Raw genomic sequence first — 17,650 nt, 5'->3', positions numbered from 1 at the left:
TCTCACTTGAGTTGACTCTTGTCTCTGGGAGCTTGCTGAATGTTGGCTGATCAAGGCTGGTTCTAGCTAGAATGACTCAGGTGACTTGGCTCTGCTCCAGGTGTCTTTCATCCTTGGAGAGGGTAGCCCACACATCCCATGATGATGGCATAGGTACAAAAGAGGAACCCCAAACCAGCAAGCACTTTTTCATGCTTCTGTAATGTCATGTCTGTTCACATTCGTTAGTCACATGGATGAACTCAGAATACACTGGTGGGGAAAAAAGATCTACCTCTTTTGGGGTGAGTTTCAAAGTTGCATACAAAAAGCATGGATACAGGGAAGGGTGAAGAATTGAGGTCATTCGTGTATGAATCTAACATAGGATCCGAAATCTTAAGAATTATTTGCTTTGAGATAATAATCTGCTTTGTTTATGCTTTGCTATGACAAATTGGAAGGAAGAACATGGGATTAAGGAGAGTCATCCTTTATTTGCTACATTAAAAAAAAGAACAAACACCAGTTTTATAAAATTTCACCAGAGGAGAAGTCGATTGGAAGACAAACTGTACAAGGAATTTCTGAAAAGAATGATCTCCATCTATGGAGCAGCAATGCAGGATGTGTGGCAGGGCAGTGAATGAATGTACCACTTCCATCCAGAGCTCTTCTATGTAGGGGGCACTGTGGTCAGCCATGGCTGGAGCACAAGTCTTGTCTATATTTGTTCCACAGCCTCTCAGAAAGAGGTGACTGCAGAACAGCATTGCCTAAGGGAAGAGAAAAAGGACCTGCAGGTTTAGAGGCCTGTTAGCAACAAGACATTTGCAGAGGGTTCCCTGGACTCATAACCAAGGAGCTAGTGGTGCAGCCTGGACAGCTTTAGTGCAAAGCCCAAGCCAGGCACTATTTCAGAATCCTCTCCAGCAAAGATAGTGGGAGCCCTCAGGGTTAAGACAAAGAAGATTCAGGCTTCTGGACTCCCCTTGACAATTTTCTTTCTTCGAGATAAAGGACTTCAGAAGGAAGATGTGAAGCCCAGCAGAGAGCTGGGAGCCCCGAGCTTTGTTAAGACCTGGTTCAAATGTGACTTTCCCTACTGATGTCTCTTCAGCAAGGCCCAGAACCAGGTGAAACAGGGCTAATTCACCATAAAGGCAAAGCTTCCCAACTCCTCCCTGGCTCTCTCCTGTCTAAGAAGCTAGGCTTTTTTCTTGCCTTTCTTGTTTCTGCCTGCTGAGACAGTTTCAGGAGCCTGCACAGCTTTATAGAATGTATTTTAAAAGAAGAGAGAAATACCTGGGTATTTTTTTTAAACATGAATTGTCCCCTGTTTCACTCTTTAACGTAGTTTGTGAAGGAGGGGGAAAAAAGTGCAGACCCAGACATATTTCTGTATAAGTAAAAAGCAAATATTGTCCTACTGAACCAAAGGCCCCACAAATACAGCAGCTTGAGAGAAACAAGTATATCGTTCTGTTACAGTACCCAGGGGAGTGGTACATGTTGGTGGGACAGCTCTACTCTAAAGTGTCACTTGGGGACCCAGGCTCCTCAAACACTATTTCTCTACCACCGTCTACAGGATTGTCCTCATCTGCATTGTTATGGTTAGTTGTTGTCAAGCCAATGGAAAGGGAGAAGAGGGGACATCCAGGGCAAGCGATTTACTTTTAAGTAAGTCAGGTGAAGTGAAAATTGGATATATCATTTTTGCTCACATACCATTGGCAAAAGATGAGCAACATGGCCAAATGTAGCCCCCAAGAGGGCTGAGGAAATCTAGTTTGGAGCACAGTGGCCACATGCCCAAGAGAAAAAGGCAGAGAAAGGCTTGGGGCCCAAGTGGCCATATGCTACATTTTCCCAGGTGAGAGTCCACACTTAAAGAACACTACCATACACCATGCATAATGGTTTGTGCTTTTACCTGCCTTGTCTCCTTTACTTCTGCACAGCACCCTGCAAAGTCAGTCTATCCTCATGCAATTTTCTTTTGCTTTCTAACAATGACAGCAATAGCAGCTACCATCTGTTGAATACCAACTATGAGGCAAGGACATTGGTACTGTACATGATTCTCTTCAGTACCCTCAACCCCCTGCCACCCAACCATTGTCTTTTGATTTTCAATTTTATTGGTAGAACTCTGAGAGTTCAGGTAACTTGCTCAATGTCTCCAGCCTATAAGTGGAAGAGCTAGGATCTGAACTTAGATCCATCTTTCAGAGCTTAGGCTCTTACCACCATATTGTGAAGAAGAATTTATGGTCACAATAATCAGGTGGTTGTTCTTTCAGACATCATTATATATTGTATGAGCCTGATGCATGGTAGCCTTCAAGTTCTAACCTCACTAATCTTCCTTTCTTTCTCTCATTAATCCTTCTAATTCCTGGAACCTACTGCTGAAGTCTTGCCTTTTGAGACTCGAGGCTCTGCTATGGCTGCTGAGAGCCAGTGTAGGATTCAAACCCAACACTTTGGTTCTTTGTTGTTGCTGAAAGTGACTCATGTTCTCTGGGTGGTGGAGATGGGATAGTAGAAGCACAAGGAAAATAAATATTAGTTAATATTTCACACTATCCCACTACGTTGTCAGGGAGGAAATCATTGTGATGAGCCCAGGCAAGCACATCTGCTTTGTGGGGCCAACTACATGAACTAGTATGTGTCAAGAACCTGACCTGAAGTCTTCACTCAGTTCTATGAGAAGTGAATGGCTTTTTATCCAGCTCAACTCCAGGACAGGTGGCCTCCTTTCGGTCAGTGACTGGCCAGCACTCCAGCTAACATCATTGCCCTTCAGAGATGCCAAGATCTGTGCTCCTGGTAATGCAGTAGCCAACCTTAACACTGGAAGAGTCGCAACCTGACAGGGAACATCTCAGGTCACCCCCAGCTCCCTCCTCCTCACCTTAAGAAAGAAAAAGATTAACCTAGTTTGCTTTAGGAGGGAATTTGAGGCTTTGTTAAGCTTCTGGTTGAGAGATCCTGATGTTTCCTCTTGAGATTCTGATACTTGCCATATGCACCCCAATCCCTAATGTTTTGAGAGAAGGAAACAAGAAAAGTGATTTCTCTGTATAATTCTCACTCTGCTCTCTATTTTCTGTAGTTTGGGGGGATATTTTCCTGCAGATAAAACCTTTTGAAGGAAACAAGACGGTTCTATAAGCCAGGCTAGTGGTTATAGAAATGGTGAGGGTTGTAGCCACAAGTTCATAAATTTCAGGACACCCAGAATTGAGCTGGGTATCCTGGGTTCAAATCCCAGCACCATCTCTTGAACAAGTTGCCAAAGTTCTGTAGTCTCAGTTTCCCCATTTATAAAATGAGGCTGAGAATGGCACCTACCTTAGTAGGATATTGAGAGTCTTAAAAGGATTAACAGGGGTGCCTGGGTGGCTCAGTCAGTTAGGCATCCAACTCTTGGTTTCAGGTCAGGTCATGATCTCAGGGTCCTGATATCAAGCCCTACATGAGGCTCCCTGCTCAATGGGGAGGCTGCTTGTTATTTTCTCTCTTCTCTCTCCCTCTCCCTCTGACCCTCTCCACCACTCTCTCTCTCTCTCTCTCTCTCTCTCTCTCTCATAAATAAAATATTTTTTTTAAAAAAAGGTTAACAAATTCCCTAGTCAAGTATCAAGAACAGACTATGTTCTTAATAACTAATATGAAAAAAAAAGGAAAAAAAATAACTAATATGAGCTTTTACTCAATTTACCACTGGGGATCTGAGAGGGAGACCACAGTTCTACTATATGCATGTAGTCTCTAACCAGTCCCTGCCTCCTTCACCTAACTGCATCCTGCCTCCCTGAGCTCACTGCTACAGAACAGTCATGCCTCTGCAAGGCTATAACCAGAGACATGGAGCTGGGCAGCAACCAGGTTCTCCTGCCCCAGAAATAAAGGAATTTAACCCATTCTTTAGTCCTGTGATTCCTATAAAACACAGGGCACAGATCATTCAGACTTCTGTATTAGTATGTATTAATGTTCCCCAGAAAAATTGAACTGTGTATACACACACACTTATCCTATTATTTATATATATATACACATATGAATAATAGGATATATATATGCATATATATATATATATATAATGGGTGTGATTGAAGCAATTCCCCATAATAAACCACCTTTCATATATATATGTGTATATATGAATATGACAAATATTTGTATGTATGAATAACAGGATATGTACATATATGAAAGGACATTTATTATGGGGAATTCGTTCATATGATTATGGAGGCTGAGAAGTTGCATGATCTATTTCTATTGTCTGAGAGCTAGAAACCCAGTGGTGTGATCTCAGTCCAAGTCAAAAACTTGAGAACCAGCAGAACCAATGGGGTAAATCCCAGTTGAGGAGCAGTGGGCCAATGTCCCACCCAGGAGATAGGGCAGCAGACAGGAAGGGCATGGAGCCGCCCTTCTTCTGATTTTTGTGGTATTTTAGTCCATCAACAAATTAGATAATTTCCACCTATATGGGGGAGAGCAATCTACTAAGCATACCAATTCAAATGCAAACCTTCCTAGGCACACCCAGAAATAATATTTAATATGGACACCCGGTAGACCCAGTCTGCTTGACACATAAAATTCACAGACCAGATGGCCAAAACATGAAACATGCTGCCTGTTTCTAATATTTTAGAGAATTCTTCAGAATCTGAAATATTTCCAGTGCTTTCCTGCCTTCACCAAATGCGTTATTGTACTCCTACTGTGTGCCAGGCACTGGGCTAGGTATTGGGGATACAGTAGTGAGTAGAGCTGATATGGCCTCTACCCTAATCAGAATTTATATTCTAGTCAAAGGAGGCCAATAATATCCAAGTAACTAAAAAGATAATTTCATGAAATTATACAAGCTAAAAAATATAGTAGAATAGGGAGAAGTGATGAGAGCAATTGGGGGTGGGGAGGGCTCTCTTTTGACTGACTCATCAAGAGGGATTTTCTGAGGAAGTGACCTTTGATCAGAGAACCAAATTATAAGAAGAATCCAGATGTGCAACCAAAAAGAAGAGCATTTTGGCAGAGAAAACCGCAAGGATGTGATTCAATGGCTCTGACGTGGTGAAAAGGTTGGTGTGTTCAGGAGCAGAAAGGAATCCGGTGTATACTGGTTTGAAGAGTATCCCTCCAAATCTCTACCCACTCAGAACCTCAAAATGTGATCCTGCTGGGAAATAGGGTCTTTGCAGACGTAATAAGGTGAGCTCATTCTGGATTAAAGTGGGTCCTAATGCAATGACCAGTATCCTTATCAGAAGAAGGAAATTTGAACAGATAGACCCACACAAAGAGGATGGCCAGATGGAGTAAGAGGCTGAGATTGGAATGAGGCAAAAGGCAAGGAATGCCAAGGATTGCTGCAACCACCAGAAGCTAGAAGAGGGAAGGAAGGGTCTTCCCCTAGAGCCTGCAGAGGGAGCATGGCCCTGATGACACTTTGATTTCAGACTTCTGGAATCTGTGAAAGAATAAATTTCTGTTGTTTTAAGCCACCCAGTTCGTGGTAATTTGTTAAGGCAACCCTGGGAAACTAATACACTCTGTGATGGGTTCACAACAAGTGGAAGAGATGAAGCTAGAAAACAGCCAGAGATAAGGTCATGTAGACCTTGGGGCCACTGCAAATAATTTGGGTTTTATTCTTAAGTGCAATAAGAATATGTATTACTTGATTTCAACATATTCTTGGACCAAAGACAGGGACAAATGAGGAATGATAAAAGCTTAGGTTGGCTGGGGCATTCTTACCCAGTTAAATTCATCACCCAAGACCCAAGAATATCACCAAGTGAGAATGAGCTGTAGGAACCCCTCCTTAAGATATCTTTGGCCCAAGGAAAGAAGGTAGGTGGGAGGCCACCTGCTGAGACCCTCAGATGTGCAGCTTGTTTTGAAAACGGGTTATTACCTTGACTCGCTCTCTTTCCACGGAAGTGAGGCTCCATCCTACCCTGCACCTGGACAAGTGTCTGCTGCTAATTAGGGGAGAGACAGATGGAGGAAGGTAGAGTTTAATTTTACAGCCTTGGTTCCTTCAAGGCAATTAGGCTCATTGGAAGGAAAGCACCTTTTTCATTCTTTCTTCCTCTTTTTAAATGAAGAAAAATCAAACCAGAGAGGCCCAATGTTGTTGAAAGGCTCACACATCTGTTTCCTGGTTGGCTTGTCAGCCATCTGCCCACAAGGTATTGGGGCTGATTAGGTTAATGCATTTATTAATGGGGCTTACAAGGCTGCTCAATGAATCTGTTATTTCTTTCACGAGAAGTGTTTTGATATAGTGACAGGGACCACACTGCACAAAGCCAAGAGAGGCCAGGTAGGCATTTCTTCCTCCTCCTCTGGATCTAAGTCAGAAGAGACCAAAAACATGGGGAAGAGAGCATCACAAACATTGCCTTTCCTGGTTATGGGAATGGTCCATCCACCACCATCTATATTCCTGTTATTAAAACAATCTTGAAAATCACTCTTTAAGGAAAAGTTTCATGTCCCGGCAACATATCTGTGCCTGCTCTGTACTTCTCTAAAACACCTCTAAGTCCAGTGGAGGGAAGATGGTCAGACAAATAAGTGTCTGTGAATGATATAGTCTTGCCTACTAGACTTCAGATGGCCTGGAGACCTCTTGCTTCCTTTATTTTACCACACAGATGTCCTTTTGTTTCTTGAAGTTGTCAGACTCCTTCCTGCCTGCAAATGCTGTTTAGTGTCAGTTATATACTGCTGCATAACAAACTTCCCCAAAGTGCAGTGCAGTGGCTTAATACAGCCACCATTTACTGTACTCATGATTGTGGGTCAGCTGGCAATTCTTCTGGTTTGCGCTAGATTAGCTGTTCTCAGCCAAGTTTACTCAGTATCTGGAGTCAGCTGGCAGGTCAGTTGATGGCTGTGTGATCTAGTTTGTCCTCACTCAGTATCTGGCAATTAGCAGGCGGTTGGTTGTGGTGAGCACAGGCAACTGGCCTGAATCTTTCTCATCCTCCAGGAGGCTAACCTGGGCTTCCTTTCTCACACAGAAGCAGGAATCCAAGAGCCTGATAGTTGAAGCTTTAGAACTTGTAAAGGCCCAGGTTCAGGACTTACATGACATAATTTCTGCTACAGTCTACTGGTAAAAGCCAGTCACAAGGCCCGACCATATTCAAAGGGTAGAGAAAGACATTCAACCTCTTGATGGAAGGCAATGCGATGTACAATGGCCATTTTGCTGTATACTACATGTTCTCTCACCTGGAATCCTGCTGCTGTCACACATCCTCAAGGGTGCCTTCCCTAATCATCCTGAAAAGATCAAGTCCCCTTCTTAGGCCACTTCATAGGGCAGACGAGGCAAACACAGGTAGTAGGTACAGGGAAGTGAAAGGGGAAGGAAGAAAGGAAAGGATTGTTGGCTTGGATGAATGCCTCCTTTGTGCTTAGCAAGTTGCCTGGCACAGGGTGAGTGCTCAATAAATGTCTGTTGGATTTAATCCAGTTCTTTCAGAAGACAGACAAAATATATGTACTGAATAGTTACTACATTCCAGAATTGTGTTACGTACCTTATATATCTCATGTAATGTATTGCTCACAGCAAACCTGAAAGTAGCTTGTATTATCCCCATTTCACACTGAAGGAAATAAAGCTGTCAGAGGTTAAGTGACATTCCTGAGATCTCATAACCTCCGGTCCGTCTGATTACAGGGCCCCCAGAGTTTTCTGTCCACCCTTCTCTTGCTCCAAGTACCAAACACTTTCTACGATCCGGGGGTCCCCAGAGTCAGGCTCACTAAGAGACTAAATCAGGGTTGATTGTGGAGGAGGTTGTAGATTCTCCCTGTGGGACCTCATGATTCCCTGAATGGAGCCTTCTCCCCATCCCTGCACTGATTGGCAAGATTTTAATGCCTCTGTGATTTCTTTCCTTTAGAACTTTTTGAGGAAGCATCACCTATCCCAGCTGTTGGAATACCTACTTCATAATCGTCTCAGTTTGTCAGATACAGGAAACCTTGACTACATTCCTTTCTCTGAGCAGATCTTAGACTAGTCCACTGTCTGGAAAGAGGCACATGGGAATGAATGATTCTAGATCACAACTGGAGACGTAATGAGGATGAGTGAGACTTTTATAAGAGACTCCCAGAAGGAACAGGGGAGGGGAGCTTCCACTCCTATGATTGCCCTAATATTCTATGCATATTCATAATATTTTGCTTTTACATCCACTCACTGGATACTTATTGAGTAATATCTGCCAGAAGTAGGCTGGACATTGTGCACACAGTGATGGGCAGGAATCTGACCTGGCCTTGCCCTGTTGCAACTGCAGTGGGAGAGAGAGAGACAGGAATACACGCAGTGCATTAACGAGTGCAAAATGGCATGTACAATGTGTGCCATGGAGAAGAACCTATCATGGTGGTATGTGACCTTGTTCAAGGTTCTAGAAGGGAAGATGGTGGGAGGTGGCAGGAGAGAACAGGAATGAGATTGGAGGTAACTTACCTTTAGTTCTCTAGGAAAAGCTATGTGCCCTGACTCTGCTAGACACCAGGGCTTTGCTTGTGGTCTCAACTCTGGCTGTACATTAGAATCATTTGGGTGGAGGGGCGCTTCAAAAAAATCTGTGCCTGGGCCTGACCCGCAGAGATTCTAATTGAATTATTCAGGGGAGGGATCCAGGAATCTGAATGCTTTAGAAGCTCCCCCATGTGATTCCCAAGTACTGCCAGGATTGAGAGCCCCACAGATGGAAAGATAAGGTCCCTGCCTTCAAAGCTGCAACATCTTGTTGTCAGACCAGCTCAGAGATCTTATTATAAATATTCATAAGCCTACCATATTTATACTTTTAATTTTTTGTTTATTTTATTTAAAAAAAATTTTTACTTTTAATTTTTTTTAAAGATTTTTATTTACTTGAGAGAGAGAGAGAGAGAGAGAGAGAACATAGAGGGAGAGGGAGAAGCAGACTCCACTAAGCAGAGAGCTGGATGTGAGGCTCAATCCCAGGACCCTGAGATCATGGCCTGAGCCAAAGGCAGACACAACCGACTAAACCACCCAGGCATCCCCTGTATATATACTTTTATGTTATTTGTAGGATTCTTTGGTCACTATCTGTCTCCGCTTAGTAGATGTCCACCCCATGAGGGCAAAGACCCTGTCCATTTCTGATTCTTCACTGCCTAGTACTGCCCCTGACTCTCTGATGAATGAATGAGCAAATTACCTGAGGAGGATGTTGGTAGATGAGGGGCATGGTAGGTTTTGCATTTCAGAAATATGCCTCTGGCTGCAGTGTGGAGATTGGACTGGGTCGAGGCATGAGGCTCAGGGCAGGGAGGCCAGTTTGGTGGCTGAAGTGGAGCGATGTTCAAAGTTGGGGGTGGAGTGGAATAGGTTAGAGCAGCGTTTGTAGACATAGCTGGACAGGCTTAGCAGTTGTGCTGGAGGAGGAAGATGCTACCTTGTTTCTGGCTTCAGGGGTGTTTGCATCCAGGAGTTAAGGAAGGACCTGAAGAAGAAGGTATATTTGTATTCATTGTTAATGGTTTCAGACTTGGCTACCTGGAGTAGGAAATACCAATGAATCTGTCCTGGAGGTAACTGGATTCATGTCCTCCCCCACTACCCCAAGTCCAAAGGGGAATATTCTGATATTGCTCTGGCATCCTTCTGTTGAGACTTTGTGGCATTGGAAACCTAGAACTTTCTTCTGGAAAGCAGAAAGATGGGGATCTTACATTGACTTGAATTTAACTCATACCCCTTTAAGCAATGCATGGTATTTTCAAAATGTGTGCTCTTCGCATCTTTAGTAGCAGATTCCTTTTGACATTCTGTATCTTCAGACAGCTCTAAAATTTATGGCAAAGGGGACTTTCTCTTGAAAGATCACAGTAGCCAGGACAATATACATTAACAGGGACAGAAACCCAACTTAAATGGTATGAAGCCTGGAAGGTTAATGTGTGGCTTACTGGGGTGTTGTGTTGAGGAGTCTGAGCAGAGGCTGCACTTGCCTGGACAGAGCACTATGATCAATGAGTGACATCTGCCATGGACACTGAGGGGGCAAGTGGGCCATATTTTTGTGCCCTTGGTCCTGAAACTGAAGCTTTCCCTCTATGGCCTTTGAAAAGCACCAAATAATGTCTACTGGACTTAGGTTCTACCCTGGCTCAGCCACTAGCTGGGGGTAACTTTTGTTAATCATTTCATATTCCTGAGCTTGACAATTTCCTAATCAATCAAGCAGGAGTAAAAATCCCCATCCTTCCTACTTCCTAGGGTTGTTGAAAGGATCAAATGGGGAAAAAAAACATGGAAAAATGATGGCATACATGAATGTACATATACACAAATTCACCTACATAACAATGTAGGATATTGGATGATGTGGGATGCTGTGGGATGATGGAAGCATAGATGGGAAAACAGCAAATATTTCTCATCTCCAAAGAGATGTAAATTTAAAGTTTACTGCTAAGAAATAAATTTTATTTATCTTATTTTAAATAATCTCTTCACCCAATGTAGGGCTCAAATTCATGACCCCAAGATCAAGAGTCACATGCTCTACTAACTGAGCCAGTCAGATGTCCCACTAAGAAATAAATTTTAAAAGTGTAGAGGATCTTATAATAAAAGAAGTATAAGAACATAAAAGATCTAATAAACTTTTCAAATAAATACACAGGGAAAGAAAGATGAGGGAAGGAAGGAAGAAAGGGGGAGGGAGGGAGAGAGAGAAGAGGAAGGAAGAGGAGAGGAAGGAGGGAGCCAGGATCATAATGAAAGAAAGCAAGGAAGAAAAAGAGAAAGAAATCATGGTGCTGGAGATGGTGTGGTGAAATGGCACAGAGATTGGTGTGACTCTTTTGGAGGAATTGGCAATATGTATCAAGAACCTTGATAATGTTTACATCCATTTGCCAAGTAATTAACTTTAGGTCATTCATTTCCGGGCTGGCTAATAAAGATTTTAGGTTCTATGGGCCTCGCAGTCTCAAGCATGTGTACTCGGATCCACCACTGCAGAGCAAAAGCAGCCACAGACAGTAGGTAAGCAAGTGGGTATGGCCATGTTCTAGTAAAACTTTATTTACAAAAATAGGCAGCATCTGGATTTGGTCCAGGGGCTGTAATTTGCAGTCGTCTCATGTAGATGAAGAAACTACTTTTACAATGATCCTAAATGCAAAAAGAGCTTGAGTCTTGAAGATTCTCATTTCAGCTTTATTTATGTCAGCAACATATTGGCAAGCGACTCTTCATCAATGGGAGGAGTGATTAATTTTAATAGTTCTACCCAATGAAATATTATGTAGGCATTAAAATGTTGTTTATTAGTGATTTTTAACAGCATGGAGAAATGCATGATAGAATGTTATTTGGAAATTAAACAGTGATTTATAATGATAATTACAATGGCAGGGGCTAATACCTGAATACTTTGCATGCATGATATCATTTAACCCTTTAAACAACCGCATGAAATATGTAATAAATATATATTTATTGTAACTACTCTCCTAATGTAGAAACTAATGGTAATAAAAACTAAGAAGTTTCTTACCTTTTCATTAAGTAGCCAAAGTTACACCTCTAGCAGGTGGAAGAGTTGGGGTTTGAACACAGGTCTTAAACTGCTTAAAGCAACCAAACACACTAATAGAAATCCCAAATTGAACCCCATTTATGGAGAAAACCAGAAGAAAATACAGCCACACATTGATATCGGCGATCTTGAATGGTGGGTGACAGATATGAATATTCCTCAAGATGTTAAAATGAGAATGCATGATTTTAATGATGAAGAAACAACCCTGGAACTTTGTAAGAACGCCAAGGAGGTACAGTGCTCGGTGCACTATGGTGGAGAAGTGTTTATTGGCGGTGGGGGCGGGGAGAGTGCAGATCTAGAGTGTCCACTGGGGATGCCCTAACCTTCTTGGTCTTGCTCTTGCTTGTGAAAAGAACTTGACCCTCTTTCCTTCTGTTCTCCTTCCTTCTGTCTGTTCCAGATGGAGTTTCTAGTGTGTGTCTCGTTTGGACTGTTGGCCCACTTAACGCTGTGGTCAGGTTGACTTGCCAATCCCTAACTCTATCTCTCTCTCTCTCTCCCCCCACACCCTCTCCCTCTCTGTGCCCTGTCCTCCCCATCTCCATCCACCTTGGACAGCTGACAAGGTAAATGATGACTTCTCCTCCAAGCGACGGCACCTGGCCGAGCTGGCCGCCAAGGGGAACCTACCTCTGCACCCAGTGAGAGTGGATGACGAGCCGCGGGCCTTCAGCCCTGAGCATGGCCCTGCCAAGCAGAATGGACAGAAGTCCCGCACCAACAAGATGCCCCCACATCCCCTGGCCTACAACTCCACCGCCAACTTCAAGGGCTGGGACCCCAACGAGCATTCCCTCCGGCGGCAGGCTTATGGTAACAAGGGCAAGCTTGGCACAGCTGAGTCGGGCTCCAGCGACCCCTTGGGGACTCGCACCCAGCACTACCCACCCCCACAGCCATACTTCATCACTAACAGCAAAACAGAAGTGACTGTCTGAGCTTTCACTACAGGGAGCATCCTGGAGACCATACTCAACTGAGAGAGGCAAAAAAATACCCCTGGCCCACACCCTCCCTGTCCCCCTCACCCCCGACATGCTCCCCCACTCCCTGACTCCCCATTCCAACCGACGATAAACCTACTGGTGACGCAGAATCACGCTTTTCTTGGGTCATGCCGAACACGTGTCAGCGGGCAGCTGAGCAAGACGGAAGCAGGGACGTTCAGCAATACAGCGAAGGAGAAACTGAGGCACGGCTCTTTCGACTTCAGGCCCCAGGTGGCCAACTCACACGCCCACATCGTGGGGCTAATTTTTCTTTTCCTCCTGACTTACAACTGAACTCCATGATGAAAAATTAAAAGTAGCACAACTTAGAGAAATTGTCCATTTGAGCACATACACCATTTACCATGCGCTGTTTCCGGTGAAAGAGCCAGGTTGGGGTGGGGGGAGCGTGAGGGTGGACACAAGAGAAGAGCGTACTTGAGAAGAGGAGTTGTCTGGGAAGGATGCTGTGTGCATAAGTGTCTTCTAATCTCAAGAAATAGTGACATGGACACACAATTTTGCCAAGCGTGAGACAGTAACTGGACCCCTACCATTCTATTTGTAGTACTTTTCATATCATCAGTGTTGGAAGCAAACACACACACACACACACACACACACTCAAACTCACAAAAAGTCAATAGACCCTGAACCCACTGGCAGTGATGAGAAAGAAAGAGCATTTTAGAGAAGTCCTGTAAAGACCATGACCATCGACATGGCAAGGATAGTAGGCTTCTGCAGCGGGCAGAGGGTCCAGAGAGTATTAAATAACTTTAAAAAGAAGAAGAAGAAGAAGAGAAACAAAGACAAGCCCACTACAAAACAGACAAAAACAGCAAATTCATTTTTGCCCAGAATCCTTGGGACTTAGGAAACAATGACATCAGAACAAAAACATACTCCACAGCTGGAAAGTCGACAAGAGGTGAGAAGGGGACACCCCGCATTTCCCGCCTTGCCTCCAAGACAAGAAACAGACGCAGAAACCAGTCCTCTCTTACCCATCTCTCCCCGAACCCCCTCAGCCCGTTGCCGCCGCCGCTGCCAAATTTCAACTGCTTTGGACTGAAAATGTCATAAGCGTGGGTGGTGCCTTCAATGTGTTACTGTTTAATGACAGTCTTGTTTCCCAAGTGCAACCTGTGTTCTCCGAGCCCCCCACCCCCCGCCCCGCGTCCTGTTTCCTGCAGTAATAGAAGATGTTCCTCTCCCCCTTTGTCAGTGAGCCCAGCCATCCCACACCCCGAGGGGGCTGCTACGATGTCGGGGGTACCTAAAGATGAAGACCTCCCCGTCCCCCACCCTCCCACCCCCAGTCCTACTGTTATCTGCCCCCCCCCCGCCCGCCAAACCTCCCAAGCATTTTGGGATCTTGTAATTTCCATGGCCCTCCCAGCCACCTACCTCCCCAGATACATCCATCCAAGAATTCATCTCCTAACCAGAATCCCCCCTGAGGTGGTTGTTCAGATCGGTCCTCCCAGCCGATGGCCCTTGGGCATCCCGACCAAGGTGGCTTCCCGGCTACTTCTGTTTGTTTTGTGGAAGCCCAAAGGAGAGTGCAGGGAGAGAAGAAACTTTTGATCATAGGGGACAAGTTCTCATCCAGTTCCCAGCGGCCTTAGCCAATGAACAGGAACCTCTGAGAGCCCCAGAGCTCTTCTGGTGTCAGAAGCTATACGTAGTGGTCCAAGAAGATCCAGAGCATTCCTGGGGATGCCCCCGTGCGGCATGCTGCCTCACCTGTCTCTCTCCTCCGACATCACGGAAGCAAGGGAAATCAGGGGTTAGGTTCTTCTTTTCATTCCATCTGGGGGCACATTGACAATGTATGTTATCTCCTCGGGCCGTAGTCTCCCATCTGAAACACGGGGAAAGCCTTTCAATCTTTCTGAATAGCAAAACCTCTGCCCATTTTTTAAAAATGTAATCGTGCACAGGTGCCACTCTGGAAGATCCTCACTGAGAAGGTGGCTCTGCGCTGGACAAAGCAGAGCTGGTGGTCGGGGTGGGGGTGGGGGCGGATACAATGCCCACTTTCTCAGCCTCTTTGCTGGGATCCCAGCGCTCCCCAGAGTGGGGTAAACACCGCCCAGCTCGGTCAGGGTTTCCGTGATATTAGCTTTCCGTGCACCTGCTTTTGGCATCTCTGTGTATTGCCACCAAAATATTTGTATCTAAATTGATTCCCTCTTAATACTTTGAACTCTTAAAAGGAAAACTTCCTTTCCTCATGCCAAACAGAAAGTCAGTATCATCACCCTAAATAAAAAGTAAGCATAAAAACAAGGACCAAGGCAACAGAGAGGCAATCGTTAAGCTCTAGCTGGATACTGTTGCCTGTGGAAGGTTGTTAACCCAGAGCCAGGCCTTTGCTGGCTCATCGCACGCTCTCTCTGTCTCTCTCTCTCTTTGTCTCTCTTCCCTTCCATCTTTCCTCCCTCTCCCTTTTTTCTTTATTAAGAAGATTAGCAGATTTGTTAAAGAGCTGTTAAAGATATACCAGCACCCAGTGGAGACTTTGCACTCCAAGGGACTCCATCGGACGGATAGAATGGAAAGGAACCCATTCCCTCTGTGACTCGGTGTTAACCAGTGCTAGATCCACGTGCTACTACAAATCGTTTTGCATTTGCCAGTGATGCACAGCGCGTATTTCAGGAAATACTGGGTCTGCTTATCTGTGAGGTTCCCTCCAGCTCCAAAGTCCTGTGAGTCTAGTTTCCCCTTTGGCTCATCTTGCCTCTTGTACTGGACTCGCTTCATCTGACCTTTATCCCAACACTGATTAAGGACCTTTCTTGGTCTCTGAATCGACAGAATTCTTTCCCACCCCACCCCCCTCCGTGTTCCTTCTCTTCTGGGTAAACTTCATCCGGTGAGTTTTGTTGTTAGTTGGGGGGTGTTGGCAGGAAGGTTGCAGCACGCTCAGGAAGATGTGACAGGATGACGGCAGAGGACATTACTTCTCTGTCTCACGACCTTCCAGTTGGCTTGGTGAACTGGGACCAAGGGGGTGGGGGCTGGACAAGGAGGTTTATTCTTAGGCCTCCTCCCAGGAGGGTGGATGGGGATGGAACTCATGGTACTGATGGATCTGTGGCTGCCATGTATCAACATGAATCCTGTAGCTATGGTGGGGAGCTTAGAAGAGAGAAACCGGAACAAAGCAGAGAGGCTGTCCCTGCCCCATCCCATGCCCTGGCACTAGCCTCTACTTTTTGCCTTTAGCTATCCCCGACTTCCAACCCAATGGGACCAGAGTCTGACTTCCCTTTGCCCTCCCAGAGCATCTCAGCCTCCATCCCGCCTGGGGCTCTGCCTGGTACCCCCATCTAACTCCCCCCTCCCCAGTTTTCCGTGTAAATGGAGCATATTTTATGTGCGAATATTTTAGTAACCGTATGTTCTGCAAGTAAACCTGTGTTAATACTTGTCAACAACTGCAGAGTTTATGATACCAATAATACTTCCTACAATGAAGAAAAAAAAGACATTTGTTTGTTTTCTAAAAATGTTTATTTGTAAACATGTATTCACTATATTAATATGAATTTCTTACCTGGCAATAAAACTGATTATATGTGATGCTGTTGGGGTTGCCGTGTATCTTTTGTCCAAAGTTCAAAACCAAACAAAATACAGCAAAAACAAACAAACAAGAAGCCAAAAGTGAAATCAATGAATCACCCCAATGGTATTTAGTACAAGTTTATTGTGTACACACCAAAAAGACAGTTTGCCAACCGGGAGCATTTAAACCAAAACGTGGAATGAGGCTCAGAGGTATATCGTTGTAAAGCAGCTTAGATCATGTGCAATCAGTGACTGTTGATTCCCCACAGTGATGGGTTACAATATTAGAATTTTCTTAAATGAGAGGAAACTGGTTAGTGGTGACCTCGTATCAATTTTGGGGAATAACTTTGGCTTAGGATTTTCAGAAGTGTCAGCATGAAGTGACCCAGGTCAAGTGAGCCTTGCTTGTCTTGCAAAATAAGCTAAATTAAGCTTTGTGTGAAGGACTGAACTGGTTCTGTTCAGGGAATTCCCAAGGCCTGTCCCTGTTGGTGTTTGATTTCAATACTTCCTAGGGTCCCACATGCTAATCTAAGCTTCCACCAGAGACCACCAGTATTAGCACAGAAAACTAAATCTTTAATACATACTCAGGATTCATGGGAAATTGTTACAGGTAAAGGACATTTTTATTTCATAGCAACTTATACAAATTTTCCAGGAGAACAGTTGTTTGTTTGTTTGTTTGTTTGTTTGTTTGTTTGTTTGTTTGAAGCCTTTTTGGTAGGAGTCTGTGTCTCTTAGGTTCACTTTCTGCCTTTAAAAAATAATACTGTTGCTAGATCCCCTCATCATAACTAAATTTATCTGCACTGGTCAAGAATGTTGCTGAGATTTGCACTTTGTTTTTTTCAGTGACTACAATCATAAAAAACACAGAAGATTGGATTCTTCCCCTATTTGTTAGATTTTATTTCCTGCCTGGCTTCTGTTCACATTATTTCAGTTTGAAATTTTCAGGTAGAAACCTGCCTTAATATGGTCTCATCGGAAAGGGGCTCTGAGAAAAGTTGATCTGAGAAGCAAAGGGGGCACCAGTGTTGAAGGGGGGGGAGGAAGGGGAGACAGGAAAAGGAAAATAGGCCATAAAGAATACCTTCTCAAAAAAAACAAAAAAAAAGAATACCTTCTCATGCCAGTTATCACTATGAGTGACTGGAATTTAAGGCTGCAGGAGTGGGCAGGGGAGGGGTGGAGGGTAGAACACACAAAATCATCCCACCCAAATGTAAGTGGAGCTCAGCTTTTCACACATCAACCCCCAGGCTCTCATGTGTGAGGGCAGAGGAATTTCAGAGACATGGAGAAAGCCCTAGGTGCAGAGATGCCTACTGGTAATTGGAAGTCAGCCCCTCAGGCAAGACACAAGGGAAGAGGCAGGAGTTTGCAGGGGCTGCTCAAAGCAAGCCTCTCTGAGGTCTTTTGGAGTGAATC

The 17,650-nt window shown here is 44.4% G+C and overlaps 1 protein-coding gene across 2 annotated transcripts in view; it reads left to right on the top strand.

Annotated features, from left to right (window-relative positions):
* The window catches only part of SHISA9 (shisa family member 9), a 279,211-nt gene extending 262,986 nt beyond the window's left edge, over window positions 1-16,225 (top strand). For both annotated transcript variants that reach the window (XM_072753828.1, XM_026002966.2), the window contains one exon: window positions 12,201-16,225. In XM_072753828.1, the coding sequence (XP_072609929.1) occupies window positions 12,201-12,580 (380 nt within the window). In that variant the 3' untranslated portion in view covers window positions 12,581-16,225. The remainder of the gene's footprint in view (window positions 1-12,200) is intronic.
* The last annotated feature ends 1,425 nt before the right edge of the window (window positions 16,226-17,650 follow it).

This window comes from Vulpes vulpes, chromosome 3 (assembly GCF_048418805.1).
Source record: "Vulpes vulpes isolate BD-2025 chromosome 3, VulVul3, whole genome shotgun sequence".
Lineage (NCBI taxonomy): Eukaryota > Metazoa > Chordata > Mammalia > Carnivora > Canidae > Vulpes > Vulpes vulpes.
This window is presented reverse-complemented; position numbering and strand designations above follow the sequence as displayed.